The sequence below is a fragment of the Tachyglossus aculeatus genome (genome assembly GCF_015852505.1).
Source record: "Tachyglossus aculeatus isolate mTacAcu1 chromosome 12 unlocalized genomic scaffold, mTacAcu1.pri SUPER_6_unloc_1, whole genome shotgun sequence".
Taxonomy (NCBI): domain Eukaryota; kingdom Metazoa; phylum Chordata; class Mammalia; order Monotremata; family Tachyglossidae; genus Tachyglossus; species Tachyglossus aculeatus.
In genome coordinates, this window is record NW_024044828.1 from 7,023,574 (window position 1) to 7,044,813 (window position 21,240).

Consider the following 21,240-nt stretch of genomic DNA (forward strand, 5'->3'; position numbering starts at 1 on the left):
AATTTATTCACTACCAGATTAGATCTAATTAAAAAACAAAAACAAACAATCAAACACAAAGCTGGCTATGGTCTTCAAGCCTAGCATGCAAAGCAAAAATGTTATTTTCCTGCATACTTCCTATAATTGCTAAAATTTGTGGATTTTATTAGTTGGACTAAATTGCCTCTCATCAAAAGGGTATTGTTTCCTTTTCATCTCACCTGACATGATAGGAAAATTTAGTCCTATGCTTTCTATCAGCTGGAAAGAAAACTGGGTTTGATCAAGCCAAATTACAATTAAACATGGCTATTGTCATATGCATGCATGGTTTATGCATTATCTTTTTAAATATCTCCAGCTACAGGATTGGAAATATTAGATTTTACGGCAACTAACTGATAGACTATTAAATAGATGGCTTCTTTCCCCTCTCCTCGCAACAGCTCCAGGTGTACGTTCACTTTTAAAAATGACATTTTTCTAACAATGATGCCATAAACTTCATCAAATCACTGATAACATGATTGGGGCTTAACAAGATTTTACCATTTTAAAAATGGGAATTGCCTATTCCACACCAATGTTTACCTTCATTACACAGACCCCCAAAACATATGAAGCAGGACTTTTAAAATGCAGGCACCGATAAATGTAATCAAACAATAATAAACCAAAAACAAAAATAAGAACAATGTCTTACATGCAATGGATAATGAATAGCATGATCAAACCAACCAGCATGCATGGAGGCATTGGCATGGAAGAATTGGCATTACGATGATCACGTCCCATTCCAACATATAAGGACAGAGAGAAGAAAATGAAATGGTAAAAACAAAGCTGTCAAATTGATGCAAAACATTTATGTCAAATGGCAACCTGGCAAATGGTAACTAAACTTTCACATCATTCTATGACAGCTCTCATGAAACTGTTAAAAAACGTTTCCCCATGATGAGCTTTTTTCGACCTTATTTCTCAAAAAGATGTCTCAAAAGCTTGCTAGCTTGCCATTCTGCACTCTTACCGAAGTAACAAGCAAAGATTCCATCCAGATTGCCTTGTTGTTTTTTTCCCCCCTACTCATTCATCATGCACTAGGAGCTACTTCCAAAATTAAAACAGGCTAAAATTTCACCCACCACAATTGAGATAAATGGGAGGGAAATCCACCATAAATGACACATGCAAGTACGTTAGTGTAACAATGAGAAAATGATAGGGAAAGGCCCATGAAACCATGAAAACTGGTAAAAACAAAGACAAAAGCCATCAAGAACTGGTGCAGCGACAACAGAAGTAATATTCCCTTCAGTTTGTCGAGATTGATTTATCCACATTTCAAACAGCACCTAAGTTAGCAGGGGGCATGTAGAATAATGATGTGGTTCCCTAGAAGATAGCAGCTGTTTTGTCCTATGCATTCTCTTCAGACCAAGTGTACGTTTATGAATAACCTAATTCATGGGTTTTTTTTCTTTATAGGTTGACTGTAGCCTTTAATCATATTTCCCAAACGATGCCTACTATCATGGATGATCTTACTTTTAATTGTTAACTTAATATAATTTTTATCATATTTCTTGATTTTTTATTTCCAAAAAATTAGAGGGTAAATTCTGTAAGAAGACTGTGTTGAATTACATTTCGATATCTCCTCAGTCTAGAAAGCTTAATTTACCTGTGCTGATACTGTTACACTAAGGCTGTGAACTAAATTTACTTAAGGCAGGTTCCAAAAGAAACCAAGTACTAGGGATGCTTTAAAAAAAAATTAGACCTTCTCTCACTGGATAAAATGTAAATCATTTTCATTATTTTAAAAAGTTACTTTGAACACAAGGAAACATTAACCAGAGGCAAAGTTCAACTATTTATTTTCCCCTCATGGGATTTGTAGAAATCCAGAAAAAAAGCTCCCATTTGGAAGAATTGTCTTTTAGCAGAATACCTGTATCACACCCTTACTTCAACACATATTTTTTCAGCTAACATAGCAGAGGAAGCTTGTTAGGACATCAGCATTTGCATAACAGTATTTATTACTTGTCCTTGATATTTGGTTTTTTTTGAAAGTCTGTTTAGAAATGAATCTCTTTTAAACAAGCAACACAGCTACTACTAGCAGTTAGACAAGGAAATAGTCATCCTCAGCTGCGACAATTGTCAATTTTGCTAACATTTAAGGAGGATGATATCCATTTCATGCTTCGGACGTTTTTTGTCACGTACATTCTCCTTGTACAATGAACAGTAGCTTCTCGGAACAACCGTTTGCTCTTAGCACAGCGAAGGCGCTTAAAAGCACTAACAACCACCTCCATTCACAGTTACCTGAATATTTGGCCATCTTTTTCTTAAATTAACTGTTGGTATACCCACACCAATGTGCTGAAGCAATAGAAAAGCAGTAATATATCATTCTACTGATTAGCCCTCAAAAAATATAGCAGCTTGACCTAGTGTAAAGAGGGACATGGGTTCTAATCCCTCTAGTGCCACTTGTCAGCTGTGTGACCCTGGGCAAGTCACAACATCATCTGTAAAATGGATTCAATACCTGTTCTCCCTCCCCCTTAGCCAGCCCCATGTTGAACAGAATCTGTGTCAACCCTGATTATCTTGTATCTACCCCTGCACTTAGTACAGTGCATGGCACATAGTAAGCCTTTAAAAATGCAATGATTATTTGTGGAGTGCTTTGTAAGTGTATAGACTCATCCACCATAAAGTATTTTCCTGGAACTATGAGTCTCTGTCTGAACAATTCAGAGCTATGGTTTGGTGCAGATAGGGACGGTGGAAAGGACAAGAAAACAAGGGGCATTTAAAAAGATACTTTAAGTGAACAGAGGGGTCTTTTGTACCAGAAAATCTTGTTTTTTCACACAGCATTTGGCATATGACAACTCTGTTTTCTGAAAAAATGGATATATGAGTTTAGTAGAAAACTTGGTTTGGGGAAACTGACTCCAATTTATTGGCTCATTGTGGGCAGGGATCATGCTATCTACTCTGTTGGATTGCACTCTCCCAAGTGCTTATTAACAGTGCTCTGCACACAGTTAGCACTCAATAATTACCATTGATGGATTGATTGCACATTCTGCTTTTCCTCCACTCTTCTAGAAATTAGAGTCTCCATGATATTAGGATATTACATCTAAATGTAGTGGCTGTGAAAAAACAGCTTTACCTAAAGAGACAGCCAGGTCAGGTGGGAAGAGTCCTGGACTGATAGATATCCACTGCAACCAGTGATACAGTGACCCTTCACTCCTCTAGGTCCCCAGTTCACTATGTGAAATAATGGGAAGATTGCCCTGTATCGGCTTTGGTTTAGCTGTCCTTCCTCCTGTCTGCTCCTACAAGGAAAGGGATGGTGTTTTCTCCCTGCCCAAGTGGCAGCCTCCTTGCTGGCCTCCCAGTTCTACAAAGTGGTTTTGTGGGGCAGACCCCAGGCATAGGCACTGTTGCCGATGGTTTGTATAAGCAGTAGTGCTGCTTTCCCAGAACTGTGCACTTACCCCGGGGAGCTGGGAGTCCCACTTTGCATCATGCCTTTCTCCCCTCAGCCTCGAAAATCTGGTCATTGTTGCTATTGTTATTATCAGATGGTTTCATGGCTTACTGAACCATAATTATGATCCCTCTAGACTTGTAAGCTCACTTGGGGCAGAAAATGCTTCTGTTACATTGTTATAGTGTATTCTCCCAGATGCTTAGTACAGTGCCCTGCACACAGTAAGTACTCAATAAATACAATTCTTGGATTGATTGATTGGTGTAGAAGAAGAGAAGCGGCAATAATACCTCATGCAATACCTCTGAATATATTTACTTAGTCATATTGTCTGCCTCTTCCTCTAGATGGTAAACTCATTGTGGGCAGGGAATGTGTCCACTTATTGTTGTATTGTACCCTCCCAAGCACTTAGTATAGTGCTTTGCATACAGTAAGCACTCAATAAATATGATTGAATGAATGAATCAGAAAATAGACAATTCCTTGAGATGCAAGTGCTTTTTTGGATTGGACCGTGTCTGTTACATTGTTTTTTATACTCTCCCAAGTGCTTAGTACAGTGCCCTGCACACAGTAAACACTCAATAAATATGACTGATTGGCTACATCAGTGAAAAATAATATCAGCTACCCATAATACTGTACACTCTGAAAGAAAGCTCAGTAACTCACTGAGAAAAAGAATGAATTGATGATGTACGATGCTCTAGTTTCCAAGGAATTTTTTTCTAGAGGCAATCAGAGCTGCACAATACAGACATTCTTAATTTTACATGTTCACTGATAGGGCTTTATAAATCCAGGAATTATCTCAAAAACTCAATTTGTGTTGGACCAGTTTGGAATTCAGATTATAGGTCACAGGAAGAATAAACAGAAGGCACTCAAAAGAAAATTACTTGCCCGTCAGCAAACTTTCACCTCTTTAAAGATAAATTGGAATTTTGTCTCACTTCTATTGGAAAATTTCTGGTAAAAAGGTTACAATAGAGTTAGTATATTAAGCGCTAATATGCATGTCATTTTAAAATTACATTCAAATTGACAATATCGACACCTAAGAGGTCTTAATATACCTATACAACTTTGGTTTTAGAAGGTATGTCTTTGTCAATCTGAACAGAATTCAGCATCCAAAACATATCTGTGAAATTTCCTGTGTATAAATATTACTAATACAATTTTGGAACAAGGGTTAATACTTATTCTTAGAAGTCTGCTTGGGAAAAAATACAATGGATCATTCTTGACATATAACCTTTAAATAATCTTCTGAAACAGCCTCTTACTTCTCTGGACCGACTTTAAAAATACTGTTTAATTAAAAAAATCCTTCTCAATAGCATTAAGTATTGAGTTACAATTAGGGAAAATAGTCTAATTACAGTGGAGATTTCTACAGAATCCATGTTAATAATTTATTTTGACTAAAGGGTTGGAGTGAGTCGAATATTAATCAGAATGTCAGAATGGTTCATTTTCCTTTGAAACATTTGGAGCTATTATAATACTTTCTGCCCAACAATCTAATGGTGAAGAGAAGTGTTCTTTACTCTAAAGCATTCATTCCTTTTCAGGATGAAGGTCTTAGCTTCAGAAGATGCAGGTTAAATGGTCTATGATTCTACGACAATACAAGTTTCTTTAGTCCTATTTAAGGGACAGATGGGTATTTCTAAATTCTCATTCCCTCTGGATTTTTTTTAAACACTATTGTCTGGCATCATATAAAGCAGCAAAAACAATTCTTATGCCATTTTCTTGATATCTCTTTTGTGAAGAGCGGGCATGATAAAACAAAGTTCTGAATAGGATGGACAAAAGTTGGCTTGCACATACAGACTCAAAATATCTACTGTCTTGTAAATAGAGTAATGTTAAAAGTTTTGAGTGAATTTAGAAGTGAAAGCCAAATTCAAAGTAGATTGAATATTATAAGCACTTTCTGTTATAGAATAAAGCCTTGAGGAATCTATTCATCTTCCACCAGATTTAAATTCTTAGGTAAAAAGATGGAGGGAACCTGAATTTAAGGTTTTACAGCCTTATAGCTTTGGGGATTGTGGTGCACTGATGAATGGAAACAGAAAATCACCAATACTGTAATTAATGTGTGTCACCACTATAATTACTCATTTTCTGGGAAGAATGCAGGAGGTTAATTATTCAGAGGAATGCTGACTCAGAAAGTCTTCTAAACTTCATCAAAACTTAATGCCTCCCATCCATCTGCCTAGAAGGAAGAGTATTTGCTAATATAGCAAGGCGTGTGGTCCACACACACAAACTACTCTCCTTTTCCCTTCCATATCACTCACATGAGGAATTTTACAATGCCACAAATTCCCAAACACAGAGAATTAGGTCAATAACAGGTAGAGAGCTCATATTTTGTTTGGCTCTCTAGTCTCCTCCGAAAGCCAATGTCCTTCTTTCAAGCCCTGAGGTAAAGTCATCAGAATTCCAGATTAGCTACATTGCCATCTTCCTCGGGGAAACTATACAGTCGTCTCAAAGAGCACGATCTCAGGACTTTGTGGTTACAGAGGAATGGAATGGGGGTCGGGAAGAAATTACAAGGTCTTTAGAAATTCCTAGATTGATCCGAACCTGATATAATTTCCTGCACTCCATCAATTCATGTGAGAAAAATATGCTACTGGGATCTTGATCTCTCCAGACAAAGGTTGCTAAATTGTGAGAGCCCTAGATGCTTCTCCAATTATATGCCCTGTCAGATACTTCACCACTACCTCCATACTAACAATAGAATTTCAGTAGGACTACATTTTTCTTCCACTATTGGCATCATTTTTATTATGTCCTTTGAAACAATAGTAGTGGGTTGTTGGTTTTTTGTTTGTTTGCTTTTTTTAATTAGGAGAAGAACATTCCCGAAGATTAATGAATATTTCATGAATTACCCAGGAATGGGTAATAAAAGGAAACCACCTGCAATGAGAACTGTTTTTCTTTTTGGTGGCACTGGTGTACAGGGTTGTAACTTGGAATTCAGAGAGAACTGGGAAGAGGAAGAGTCAATTTAGTTGGCAGAATTAGCTTCCTTCCAAAGTCATACCTGTAGTCAGCCCTATTGATAGGTCATATAACTATCACATGACTCATATCACACAGTATTTACCCTGAAAAGGCTTGAAACAATGCAGGGGAGACCAGGAACACCGGAAAATGTGTGAAAAACCAAATGGAACTTGAGATGAGAGTTGAGATGGAGTAGGAGGATAAAGCGACATGTCAGATCTGGTACTGACTTTAGGGGTACAGCTGTTACATTTGTGAAACATTAACAATTTATTTTAAATATTTCTATTTGCATGTTGTAAATATCCATTATTCTGTCAAGGAAATTAGTTAATCGACAACTGCTGTATATTCAGAACAACAATGTAAACTGACCAAAGATACCAAACCAGACTCAGAACTGCTGTTGCAGAATCTCAATGTAGTGGTAGAAAACAGGAGATTTTCATACCTTTGGCTGAAGATTTGGATGAAGTAACACATAACCGTTTGGGTCAATGGCAAAATAATAGCCATTTGGGCACAGCTGGAAAGAGACAACATATACTGTTTAGACCATTATATCCAGAAGCACAAGACTGTGTAAATATTAACATAATAAAATAGCAAAATAAATAATAATAATAATGATAAGTGGTATTTGTTAAGATCTCATATGCAACATGTGCATGAGAAAGTTGAAGGGCTCATGAACGGGGGTTTCTGTCTGTATGGAAGAGTCCTTGTTTTTCCCACAGACTTTTAGAAACTACAAGATGAGGCAGTTTATACTGAAAGCTACTACTCTCTCTGGTCCGCACTTCATGGCAGATGACAACACTTTTCCCAGAACCTTCTCCCTTCCCAACAAAAAAAATTACACACATATAAAACTACATCACTCCACCCCCTTACCCTCAAATCCTTTTCAAACTACCCCAAAACACAGTACTGAAACAACATAAAGCAAAACTAACAGCAATTTTGAAACCATCCCATCCACATTTTATTTGTGGCCCAAATAGAGACAGACTTATTATCTCTGGATTGAAAAGGGATTTGCAAATTGCTGTACTGATTTCCACTTAATTCTGCCCTACCCCCCTTCCCCTTTCCCCACAGCACTTGTATATATTTGTACATATGTATCACTCTATTTTATTTGTATATATTTATTACTCTATTTATTTTATTAATGATGTGTATATAGCTATTATTTTATTTATTCTGATGGTATTGACACCTGTCTACTTGTTTGTTTTGTTGTCTGTCTCTCCCTTCTAGACTGTGAGCCCATTGTTGAGTAGGGACCGTCTCTATATGTTGCCGATTTGTACTTCCCAAGTGCTTAGTACAGTGCTCTGCACACAGTAAGTGCTCAATAAATATGATAGAATGAATGAATGAATGAGTGAATGAATAATGTCCCTGAGAGGCTCTGGCTTCTTGGGAGACTAAATGACCTGGTAGAAAGGGAACAAGTTCTGCCCAGGTTCTGCTCAAAGACCTTTCTTCTCCTTAGACGGGCAACACACTGTCAGTTGGTGAAGGGGCATATTAAATGTTCCTAGCCCCCTATAATTGTGTCAACTGTAGTCGAGAAGCAGCATGGCTTAGTGGATTGAGCATGGGCCTGGGAGCCCGTTGTTGGGTAGGGATCATCTTTATATGTTGCCGACTTGTACTTCCCAAATGCTTAGTACAGTGCTCTGCACACAGTAGGCGCTCAATAAATACGATTGATTGATTAGTACAGTGCTCTGCACTCAGTAAGTGCTCAATAAATATGATTGAATGAATGAATGAATGAATGAATGAATGAATGAATGAATGAATGAGTCAGAAGGATCTGGGTTCTAATTCCAGCTCTGCCACATGTCTGCTGTGTGACCTGAAGCAAGTCACTTAACTTCTCTGGGTCTCAGTCCTCCTAGTCTGTAAAATGGGAATGAAGACAGTGAGCCCCATGTGGGACAAAAACTGTGTCCAACCTGATTAACTTGCATCTATCCCAGTGCTTAGAACAATGCTTGGTACATAGTAAGCACTTAACAAGTACCATAATTATTATTTTAATTATTAGTATTAGTGTGACAGTGCTTTGAGCATGTGCACTGAGACAAGCAGAAATAAACAAAGTCCAAGATTCCATTGTGGAGGCCTGGGACTCGTTTTTCACAGAAATATGAGAATGGCCTCCCCTACCTGTAATTTCATTTTATTGTCCATCTACCCCACTAGATTGTATGCTACTGGAGAGCAGAGATTGCATTTATTTCCTCTATTGTACTCTCCTAAGTGCTTAATACAGTACTCTGCTTATCATAAGCAGTCAATAAATACCACTGATAGATTGATGGATTGACTGATTGAGTCAGAAGAGGGAGCCCTTAGGTGCTTCTGATTCTGGGGATCTTGGTTACCCCACCGCTGTTCTGCATAAACTGGAAAATGCCACATGTAAACTTGTCTCTAGACTGTAAGCTTGTTGAGGGCAGGGATCGTGTCTACCAACTCTTATATTTTACTCTGTCAAGTGCTTAGTACAGTGCTGTGCTCATGGTAAGTGCTCAATAAATATGACTGATTGGTATTTTGATTGAGGGTCCTTATGAGCAGTGATCTTTGATCTACCATGTGGGAATGGGCACTATTTGCTCTATTATTTCACATCTCTTAACAAGGTCTGGGGAACCTCGCTTTTCATTTTTATATATCCTTTTTCTCTTGAGGAGAAACAGTTTGAATTTTCAGCAACAAACCATTCCACTTCCACTCCTGCTGGGCTTGACAAGGCACTGATAATCAAGATTAATAATAGACAGCCCTCGAGGTAAGAGTCTGCATGATCAGTATCAATGTGTTCCTTTTTATCTGCTTTCCCTGCACTAGTTTATTTTAATTGTTAGCCTTTCCCCCTGTTTTTGTCTCCCATGCCAGTGCTTGATAAAAGCTGTGTCACTGTTGTATTTGTTATCATTATTACTAGTTATGTCCATTGCTACTCTCTTCTATGTCTGCTTTATGAGGTCCCAAGTCCAGGATTTGAGATTTTGGTTATGGTGTTTGGAAAGATTGCTGGAAGTGTGGGCCAGAAGTGGATTTTGTCAATATTAACCAATCGTATTTATTGAGTGCCTACTGTGCAGAGCACTATATGAGGCACTTGAGAGAGTACAATATAACAGACTTGATACATTCCCTTTCCAAAATGAGCTTACAGTCTATAGGGGGATACAGACATTAATATAATTGAATAAATTACAGATATGTATGTAAGTGCTGAGGGAGGCATGAACAAAGGGTACAAATCCAAGAATAAGGGTGATGCACACGGGAGTGGGAGAAGAGGAAATGAGGGCTGTTAGGGAAGGCCTCTTAGAAGCCTTTTAATAAGGCTTTTAATGGTGGGGAGAGTGATCATCTGTAGGATATGAAAAGGGAGGATGTTTCAGGCCAGAAGTAGGAAATGGATGAAGGGTAAACTGTGAGATAGATGAGATTGAGTAGGTTGGCAGCAGACGAGGGATGCATGAGCTACCTCCACACTTGAGATATGAGGCAATATGAGTATGAGGGCAGAAGTGAAGCACGGGAGGAGAAACTTAAAATAACAGAATGCTTACTTTTGCTACCAAAGCATTACCTATTAATTTCTTGCAGAGTAAAATGAATTAAATTGCAAAGTCCTAGAGATGTGGAGATAGAGCGTACTTCCCAAGTGCTTAGTACAGTGCTCTGCACACAGTAAGCGCTCAATAAATACGATTTAATGAATGAATGAATGAGCAATTGCCTGATTGATTTCTTCCATATAGAAAGCTAATTCACTGTCCGAACTCCCATTTTGGGGACAAAATAGTCCAGTCAAGCGTGTTTTGAGGAGCAAATGAGCCGCTTAGACCTCCACTCTACTTGAGTAATAATAAAAATAATACTGTTTGTTAAGCACTTACTGTACATCAAGCACTGTTCAAAGCACATGGGTGGTTACAAGCAAATCGGGTTGGACACAGCCCCTGTCCCACATGGGGCTCCCAGTTTCAAACCCCATTTTACAGATGAGGTAACTGAGGAACAGAGAAGTGAAGCGACTTGCCCAACATCACACAGCAGATGCATGGAGGAGTGGGGATTAGAACCCGTGACCTTCTGACTCCCAGGCCCATGCTCTATACCCTAGCTGAGGGGCCTACCTGGGAAAATGATTTTCTTGAGAAGCAGTTTGGCTTAGTGGAAAGAGTACGGGCTTGGGAGTCAGAGGTCATGGGTTTAAATTTCGGCTCCGCCACTTGTCTGCTGTGTGATTTTGGACAAGTCATTTCATTCATTCATTCATTCATTCATTCATTCAATCTTATTTATTGAGTGCTTACTGTGTGCAGAGCACTGTACTAAGCGCTTGGGAAGTACAAGTTGGCAACATATAGAGACGGTCCCTACACAACAGTGGGCTCACAGTCTAGAAGGGGGAGACAGAGAACAGAGCAAAACATATTAACAAAATAAAATAAATAGAATAAACATGTACAAATAAAATAGAGTAATAAATACCTACAAACATATAGATATATATATATATATGTATATATATATATATATATATATAGATTCTGTGGGGAGGGGAAGGAGGTAAGGCGGGGGGGGTGGGGAGGGGGAGGATGGGGAGAGGAAGGAGCGGGCTCAGTCTGGGAAGGCCTCCTGGAGGAGGTGACCTCTCAGTTGGGCCTTGAACGGAGGAAGAGAGCTAGCCTGGCGGATGTGCGGAGGGAGGGCATTCCAGGCCAGGGGGATGACGTGGGCCGGGGGTTGATGGCGGGACAAGCGAGAATGAGGCATGGTGAGGAGATTAGCAGCAGAGGAGCAGAGGGTGCGGGCTGGGCTGTAGAAAGAGAGAAGGGAGGTGAGGTAGGAGGGGGCGAGGTGATGGAGAGCCTTGAAGCCAAGGGTGAGGAGTTATTGCTTGATGCATAGGTTGATTGATAGCCACTGGAGATTTTTGAGGAGGGGAGTAACATGCCCAGAGCATTTCTGGACAAAGACTTCACTTCTCTGGACCTCAGTTCCCTGATCTATGAAATGGGGATTAAGACTGTGAGCCCCACATGGGACAACCTGTTAACGTTGTATCTACCCCAGCACTTAGAACAGTGCTCGGCACACAGTAACTGCTTAACAAATACCATCATCATCATCGTCATCACTTTTGTCATGAGCTGGACTGCAGGGGAGAAATGATTTTTCTCCTGTATCTGCGTAGGTTGTTACTCCCCTAATACTAAAATAAACTTCAGTAGGAACTACCTTACACAGATCCAATCCAGGAGACCATTTGGGATGCAGCCCACCCAGGGGCAACTGATGGCCTTCCTGACTGACTGATGGCTAGTTTTCATGTCCGGCCTTGGAATGTCAGATTGGGCCCAGTCCTGTTCTCCAGTTCTGTTTTCTGGTTGCTCTCTGGTGTTCGAAACATAGACAGGAGAATAAGAGAAAGCAGTATGGCCTAGTGCTAGCACAGGTTTAGGAGTCAGAAGGACCAGAGTTCTAATCCCGGCTCCACCACTTGTGTGCTGTATGACTTTGGCCAAGTCATTTTACTTCTTTATGCCTCAGTTACTTCATCTGTAAAATGGGGACTGCCTGATTAATTTGTATCTACCCCAGCGCTTAGAATAATGCCTTGCACATAGTAAATGCTTTATGATTACCATTTTAGAAAAAGAGGTGGTGATTAGAAGGGAATGATCACTGAAGTGTGAACATTTAGCAATGGATTGCAAACATTTACAGGCAGAAAGGAAAATGACCTAAACTTCTAATTAGAGATTAGCTCACATTTCTCTCTAAATTTTACTTGAAACTTAAGATATTTTAGCACAAAAAGACATGGTTTTTCTTGATCCCAAATTAAAAGCAAGTTAGGATCTCTATCATCTTATCCAACTGCCTCAGTCCATTTACTTCATTTCTTAGGTTTTTTACTCTGTTATTCCGGTTACTGCTCAACAGCATGGCATAGTGCTTAAAGCACAGATCTGTGAGTCAGAGAACCTGGGTTCTAATCCCTGCTCTATCTCTTGTCTACTGAGTGGCCTCGGGCAAGTAACTTCACTTCCCTGTAAAATGGGGATTAAGACTGAATACCATGTGGGACATGGACTGTATCCAACGAGATTAGAGTGTATCTACCCCAGCGCTTAGTATAATAATAATTATTATTATTATAATGGCATTTATTAAGCACTTACTATGTGCAAAGCACTGTTCTAAGCGATGGGGAGGTTACAAGGTGATCAGGTTGTCCCATGTAGGGCTCACAGTCTTAATCCCCATTTTACAGATGAGGTCACTGAGGCACAGAGAAGTTAAGTGACTTGCCCAAAGTCACACAGCTGACAGTTGGCCGAGCTGGGATTTGAACCCATGACCTCTGACTCCAAAGTCCCTGCTCTTTCCACTGAGCCACACTGCTTCTCTAACCAGGGGACAAAATAAGCACTTAACAAATACCATTAAAAAATTACTTTTTCCCTACTTAAGTGGGAAAGAGAAAAGTTCGCAGTCACTTCACTCTCCCAGCACCCCTCTCTTTCAGATGTAGGCTTCAGGGAGATTAGCTCAAATCCTCTTTGTCTCGTAGCCAGAAAAATAAAGTTGGGAAATTTGTGTTAGGGCTCCAGGTGTTTGAGTCTGTCAAGCTCTCCGACTGTTTTTGCCTTCTTTCTCTCTTCTTTCTTATCACTTTTTTCTTCCCCTTCTCTCTCCTTCTTCTTCCCTCTCCCTTCTTCCTCTTCCCTCCCTCTTCCTTTCCTCCCTGGACTACCTCCTTTCTCTTTGTCTCATTTCTCTTTCATCTCCCCTTCGCTCTTTTTTCTCTCATCATTTTTCCTTTAGTCTCCCTGCTGCTTCCCTTCTTTCTTATCTCTGCCATCCATTTTACCTTTCTATCTCCCCAGCTCCCTCTTTTCATTGCAACCACAAAACTGGAGTCCATGCCTTAGGGTGAATTTAACTTTAACAAGTAGGTATGGATCAAAAAAGGCTTTGTCTGCCAAAAAACAAAAGGTGGGAAAGATAAAGAAGGGATAACCCCTGTATAATACACCAGGTGCACTATAAAGAGACAGCGGTGGCAGATTTAAAAATATTTGAGGAAAAATGCATGGAAAAATTAGTTGCTTTTCTTTTTGGAAGTGTACCCTCTCTATCATATTTTTGGAACAATTCAGTAATAGCAAAACACTTTTTTTAAACTGATCTTCGTATACAGCATTTTAGTGCCACACAATCATTACATTGTTTTGAGTCTAGGAAGAATAAAACAATGAATGGCACATTTTGCAGCATTTCCTTATCGAAAAGGGGAAACTGGAGACTGGGATGGGCCGACATGAGACGTCAAGAAGCGTCAGTCATACAGTTTCCTTGGTATAGAGTACAGCTGAAGGATGCAATTTCAACACCAAAATAAATCCCATTGTATGTCTGAAAAAAAAGCCTTCAGAATATCAATCTGTCATTTCATTTTAACCTATCTCCATTCCCTTACACAACTCTATTGAACTTAGGGGTGGCAATCTGCAATTGCCTTCATTAAAAGACATAGCATTATGGCATTTTATTTATTTATTTATTTTTACAAATAGTCCCTCCATGGAATTTAAGCCCAGAATTTCTGGGACCAAGGGGAAACCAATATTGCTGCAGACTCCTTTGTTATATAGGTCCATTGCTACCTTCGGGATTATTCCTAGTTTATTTAGTACTTAGTACAGTGCTCCACCTGCAAGTGATCAATAAATACCATTGATAAATCAATTATTAAATCTTCTCAATGTTTTACCCTGATTTATTTGGACATTAATTGACTAGATAAGGTAAATAGCCCTATATCAGGGGCTGGGAACATATGGCTAAGGAGTTCAATCTGTCTCTTTTTGATACTAAATGTGGTTCTCCAGCCTAGCTAGGTTCATAAAGATATATTATATATATATTGTTTAACAGCATTCTTGAAGCATTTCCTCTGCTCTCCTTGCTTTCAATTTTCTAATTTCAGTTCACCACACAGCAGTTGTTTGGGTATCCTACTGAGGTTTATTCTCTGGAAGATGGGGGAAGGGAGGGCAGGAGGGGTAGAAATCAAGTATGTTTATTGTGTTAGCACGCATGTTTATTTGAAACTCTGCCACTTACCAGAGAAAGAGGAAGAGAGCAGGAACTGTTTTTCTATTCCTCTGCCCCTCTTTCTTCCCCCTCTTACTTCTCTTTTCTTTTTTTTTTCCTTTGTCTTTATTATTATTGTCAATTTCACTTTCAAATGAAGCAAGATATACTAAAGTTAATGCCATAAATCTTATTTGAATGATTGGCTCTTTGGGCACCAACTGGTCAAAATTTTAATTTTGTCTGGATTTTCAGCACAAAAATGCTGCAGACCCCTTCCCTATACTTTAATAAAAAAACAAAATGTGCTTTAGATCCTCTTCCAGATATTACCTAACCAGGATTACAGAATTTGACTTTTCTTAATAAGAAGATTCATATTCCCTGGTGAGATTGTGGCCCACATAACAAAAGAATAATTTGGTTTCAAGAATGTATTTTTGATCAATTCCCACAGTGTTATAGATACTTTTCTAAAATCTGAATATTTACAAGTCTCATTCTTGTAAGCCAGTACAATCTACTGCAAAAAGAAAACTTCTGTTTCCTTGATAGAAGTTCACTGTAATGATAGGACATGACTATCAATGGTCAAAACTCTGGCAAGAAAGTAAATGTCAACTTACTGTAAAGCGTGGTGTCAACCTTTTGATATCTTCCAAAGACACATCAACTCCCATCACTCCAAGAATTAGTTGGTTCTAGTGTGAGATTAAAGAAAATTAGTTTCAGACTGAAATCACAGTGTTTATTGTAAAACAATACATTCACATTCACTCCCTGCTTTCAGTCTTTCTCCTCTCCAGTATATGCTTCTATCCTTGGCTCACCCTATATTCCTGAAATGTTATTCTGCCCTTGCCTCCCCAATCCTCAGACTTCCAATGGTTAGCCATCATTTCTCTCCACATGAAGAAAAAATGCCAAACCAGTGGTTTTTTAAGGCACTCAAGAAGCTCTTCCCTTTACCGCTACACCAAGTTCACACACATCCTCTCAAACTAGCCTAATCACTACAGCTCATTTTCACCATTCACACTTCTGGCCTTTTTATTCACATCTTACATATTCCTTAGAACTCCCTTTCCATTTCAGTTTGACAGACCACAACTGCCCCAATCGTCAATTGAGAGAGAATGTATAGTCTACTATTCCCTCCATTTTATATCCTTCTTCTCACTTTAGCATTTCTGCATAAGCTAGGCACTTAAGTTCTCTTACCTTATCTAACATTTATGTTAAGATTTAACATACGCTTCTACTTGAGCACTAACTCACCAACATACCCACTTTTCCTTCTGTACCCAATTGGTTGCTTATCATTATTAATAATATTAATATAGTTTTATTAATACTAATTACTAATTAATATTATTAATATTAATTAGTGATAATTAATGTTATTATTGATAATAATAGTAATAATGGCATTTATTAAGTGCTTACTTTGTGCTGGTAACTTTTCTAAACTCTGGAGTGAATACAAGCAAATCGTGTTGGACACAGTCCCTGTCCCACATGGGGCTCACAGTCTCAGTCCCAATTTTACAGATGAGATAACCAAGTCACAGAGAAGTGAAGTGACATGCCCAAGGTCACACAGCAGGCAAGTGGGGGAGCCGGGATTAGAACACATGATCGTCTGACTCCCAGATCTGTGGTCTAGTCACTATGCCATGTCAATCTTTACCACTAAATTGTAAACACTGAGAGGACAGGGATCACATCTTCTAATTATTATCATCACTACTAGTAATGTAAATTAACTTAAGTTCTTACTGTGTGCCAAGAACTGTACTAAAATGTAAAATAATTGGATTAGGCACAGTCCAGCCACACAGCCACACAGTCTAAGAGGAGAAAGTACAGGTGTTTGATTCCTATTTTACAAATACAGGTCAAATGCCAAGAAATGGGTTTAAATTAGGCCAGAGAAATGTTGATTGAACATATGGAAAACTGTATTAACTGTCAGGGTGAGCAATGGATGGGAAGTTGTAGAGTTGATGGCTCTGGAGAAAATGTGTTGGACTTGATAACCTCTCATTGTCTCTTCCAATGCTAGGGGTCTTATACTAATGATAATGATGATGATGACAGTAATAATAATTATACAAATAATATTTGTTAAGTTCTGATTATGTGCCACACACAGGGGTAGATGCAGTATATGCACACAAGGCTCTCAGAATAAGTAGGAATCCCCATTTTACAGAGGAGAAAATCAAGACAAAGAGAAGTGACTTGCCTAAGATCAACACAGCAAGAAAATGGCAGCCTCGGGATTAGAAATCAGATCTTTTGTCTCATAGGTCTGGGTTCTTTCCACTAGGCCCTTTAACAATTGCACAGCTATATAGCATACTACACAGCATATGAAAATGATTAACTAAAAAATAAACATATCATAGTAGTACTGTAAAGTCCTTGAGAGAAGGGACTGTGTATTCTACCCTCATTGTATGCTCCTAAGTAGCTTCTAATATAGTGCTTGCAACACAGTAAATACAGAAGAGAATGCTAGTGATGCTAATGATGAATAATCTGTATTATGATAGTGCCTCCTATTTTATCATAATAGTGGTTAGAACCACTACCTTGGGAAACATCGTGGCCTAGTTGATAGAGCATGGGCCTGGAAGCCAGAGGACCTGGGTCCTAAACCCAGCTCCATCAAGAACCTGCTTTGTGCCCTTGGGCAATTCATTTAACGTCTCTGTGCCGGTTACCTCATTCACAAAATAATTCAATACCTGCCCTTCCTCTTAATTAGACTGTGACTCCCATGTGAGACCTGTTTAAATTATCTACCCCCAGTGTTTATTATAGTAGTGCTTAGCAAATAGTATTGTCATTATTATTGTAATAATAATAATAATAACCATGAACCATATTTTCATTCATCCTTTTTGCACTAAATCAGAACATAATTTTTACCATCTTGGGCATACAGTCCTTGATTGATTCTTTAAGATCTTGAAAGGCCAAAATATTACTTTCCTTGGAAATATATATAGTATTACTTTAGGTATGGAAATTCTTCATAGTGTAAAATATATGCATTAGAGAAACATACAAATTTAAATGGAGATTCTTGTTTAATGGGCATTTGGGGGCACACTAAAAAGAAAGGGAATAAGAAACAATGGCTTGTCAGCCTCACGTTGTTTCTTATTCTAATTTTAGTCTGAGCAAAAATGAAATTGGGTAAAAACAGTTAGGAATTATTTAGCAGTTCAAAGGGTAGAGAATTAATACATATAATCCATTGCATTTATCAGGAGAAAGGAGTCACAAACTTATTTCCTACTCAGTTGCAAGATTTAGAATCCACCATCACTCATGTATGGTAATAGGCCCCTAAAGAGCAACAGTATTCATTTTCATGCCAGTGGTATTAAGATGAAGAGCTCGGCTGAGATGCATTCTAGGAGCACAAATAGAATGTAAGTGCATTATATGCCATTTCCTTATAAATACCTTTACACCTCTGCATCAAAAAATAACAGCTAGGGTTTGAAACATTTGTTTAAATGACTTGGTGAAACGCTTAACTACACTTATCATTTTAAATTCCACTCACAATTAACTTTCGCAACCATAGTGAAAAAGGCATTTGGAACCCTGTGAATTATTCAAGCAAATGGTAGAAATAAATATTTATCAGTCGATGATGTAAAATATCAAAAAACAGCTCAACTGGTTAGAGATGCAGATGCATTTATGAAAACAAGAGTGCTGAGGAGAATCATTATTTTGATTTATTACAATGCTGATACTTTCTTCATTTCATGTGACTAAAACAATGAGGATTGCACAATCCCAAATGAAGACAAATGCTCAGAGAATCTAGAATGTAAGATGGAACTTTACATTTATGGTTTCTATTAGAGAATGGGGGAAAAAAATCTGAGGTTGTTTGAGGAAATTCATCTGTATGCCTCAGGCCTGACTCAAGAAGGCTAGCTCTCCCTTAATTCATTCTTTCTCCTGACAGTTCAGAGCTCCGGTGACATTTTGCAAACATCTGTCCTCTTCCTTTGGAAAAGTCATCCCCATCATTATCGCCCATTTCTTATGCAGCAACACGGTCTAATGGATAGAGCAAGGACCTTTCCATGCATCTGGGAGTCAGAAGGATCTGGGTTTTAATTCTGACTGAGCAATTTGTCTGCTGTGTGACCTTGAGTAAGTCACTTCACTTCTCAGGGCTTATCGACCTCATCTGTCAAATGTGAGACTGTGAGCCCCACATGGGACAAGGACCGTGTCCAACCTGATCTGTTTGTATCCATGTACAGTGCCTGGCAGATAGTAAGCACTTAATAATGCCACAATCATCATTATTATCATTATGCAACAAATGGCCTCACAGTCCGACCCTGAGCTTCCATCCCCACCAAGTCCCTAAGTGGATGGAATAATCAGTGTCGTCCACAGACACTGAGAACAACAAAATCATGACCTGCATTTCCTAGTTCCCAAGTGGTTATCAGAGAGCCAGCTGGGACCATTTTTCTCTAGCTTTCACAAAACGGCATTAACGTAGGTGTTTCCTTCAAGAAATATCTTATCCACGGGCTTCTACGTCACTGTTTATCCCATTTTATTATTGATTTTATCAATTAACCTTTAAGTTCGCCTTATTTGCATCTTGGCCTGTTTTGTTGAAGACAGGAAGAGTTCCAGTAATGACAAGACCCAGTTCCTAAAACAGATCCGAGAGAAAAAGAAGATACAGATGAAACCACAAAAACTCATAGCTAATCAAAAATGAAATGGTCTGTGGGTGGTGAGGGGAAGGGGGGTTCTCTGTTGATTGGTTATTTCATAAAAGTCAGTGTAAACCTATTCTAAAGCATGTCTATCACGTTTTGGACAAATATCACAGAAGAGGAACCAGCATTTTAGACCCCTACACTATGGCAAAATAGTACTTCTGTTTCATCAATTCTTCCTGCCCTCTATTGACCACTGATATTCCTGAATTGCAGTGACCAGGGGATGAACGTTACCTGGATCATGGTTTATATTTTTCTATTGTTACAGTTCTGGATTGTTCTAAGAATTATCCTCCTTAGGTACTATTGTAGTCATTATGTATATATATATACATATATGGAGAGAGAGAGAGAGAGAGAGAGAGAGAGAAAGAGATTTAATAGCCCTCCTACTCCTCTCAAAAAATCACTTCTGAATTGATCCCTACGACTTTGATAGGTGGCAGAAATAGAGATTTTGGAAATTGGGCAGGTGCTTGGCAGAAAAAGTTACTGCAGGGATCAGCAGCACATTTACAATTGTGCCTCAGCCTTTCTTAAAGCAGGTTAATGAATGCCTTTCCGAACATACTGAATCAAATAAATGTGGTCTTTCTCTAAGCAGATAGCCTGTTTTGCTTCATTAAAAGCAACCATTCTTCTAGCTTTCAACCTAGAAATACGTACCATCCTCCTAATACTGGCAGTCTACATGAACTTTCCTCTTAACATCGCTGATGCTTCCAGTAAAAATTCAACAGTAACCCGGTTGGTCAGTGAACTTCGGTTCACTGAGAATATAACAGGGAAAACTAATTGGCTTCTCCTTGTCACACACTGTCCCATGGCAGATTTAGAAAAGAAAAGCACTTTGACCACACTGTGACTTTAGATGACCATGTGAACTTATGTAAACATGTGATGTCAAAGATGACCATTTGACAGTATTTTTAGTATGGCTTGAGGTAAGCAAGTCTTCTTTATCTGTTTCAGCAGTCAATTCTGCTGCTAATAGCTCATATTTTTTCCTAGCTTCCTGTATATGTTTATTTCAGAAGAACCAAATGATAACTAGTAAGAAAGTACTATATTCTGCCCTTTATTCACTTTCTGTCTCCTATTCATAATGGCAAAGTCAACATACTAAGTGGGTGAAAGGTTACTGAATCAGCATCTCATATTTGGAACTGGAATTCCAATTCTGTTTAGATCTCTAAGACATAACTCTGAATAGAAAATGGGAGCAAAATTGCGAGCTTTCATTCTATTGCCAAGTATATTACAATCTCGGAATAAAAACCCCTGTTTTACATCAATAAGTAACATATCCCCCAATACATTTGAAATGATTTGGCATACTTTAAGAGACAGTAATAGTGTAAATATAATACTTATAGGTTATAGGTTAATATTCAGGAATAATGAGCATAAAGGAAACTACTGCATAGTGATAAATCACTTTCATAGAGGTGACAATTAAAATTTTTATAGCACATTCTAAGTGCTATTAGTCATCAGAAATAAAAAATACCATAAATGACAGTCTCCAAACTTGCACACAGGTAAGGGTGTGCATGTACATATAGGTATGCATTCACAAAGGCTTATTCCTGTGTCCCGCATGAATACTGTTACGACCCTAGTCTCTGGCCAAATTCTGACAAGAATGCCTCAACTCTCCATCAGGAAAAGGAACACAGGTCTTTCACCAGCAAGGTTGTTCACCAACAAGGCTCCCAGGTGTGGGGGAAGTAGAGGTGAAGTGCAGGAAGAGTATGT

The 21,240-nt window shown here is 38.6% G+C and overlaps 1 protein-coding gene across 4 annotated transcripts in view; it reads right to left on the reverse strand.

Moving 5' to 3' along the window:
- CACNA2D1 (calcium voltage-gated channel auxiliary subunit alpha2delta 1) overlaps positions 1-21,240 on the reverse strand; it is a 441,193-nt gene that overhangs the window by 59,734 nt on the left and 360,219 nt on the right. For all 4 annotated transcript variants that reach the window (XM_038740942.1, XM_038740940.1, XM_038740941.1 and 1 more), the window contains exons 16-18: positions 19,332-19,409; positions 15,328-15,402; positions 7,005-7,079 (exon numbers count right to left, since the gene is read on the reverse strand). In XM_038740942.1, coding sequence (XP_038596870.1) covers positions 7,005-7,079; positions 15,328-15,402; positions 19,332-19,409 — 228 coding nt within the window. The remainder of the gene's footprint in view (positions 1-7,004; positions 7,080-15,327; positions 15,403-19,331; positions 19,410-21,240) is intronic.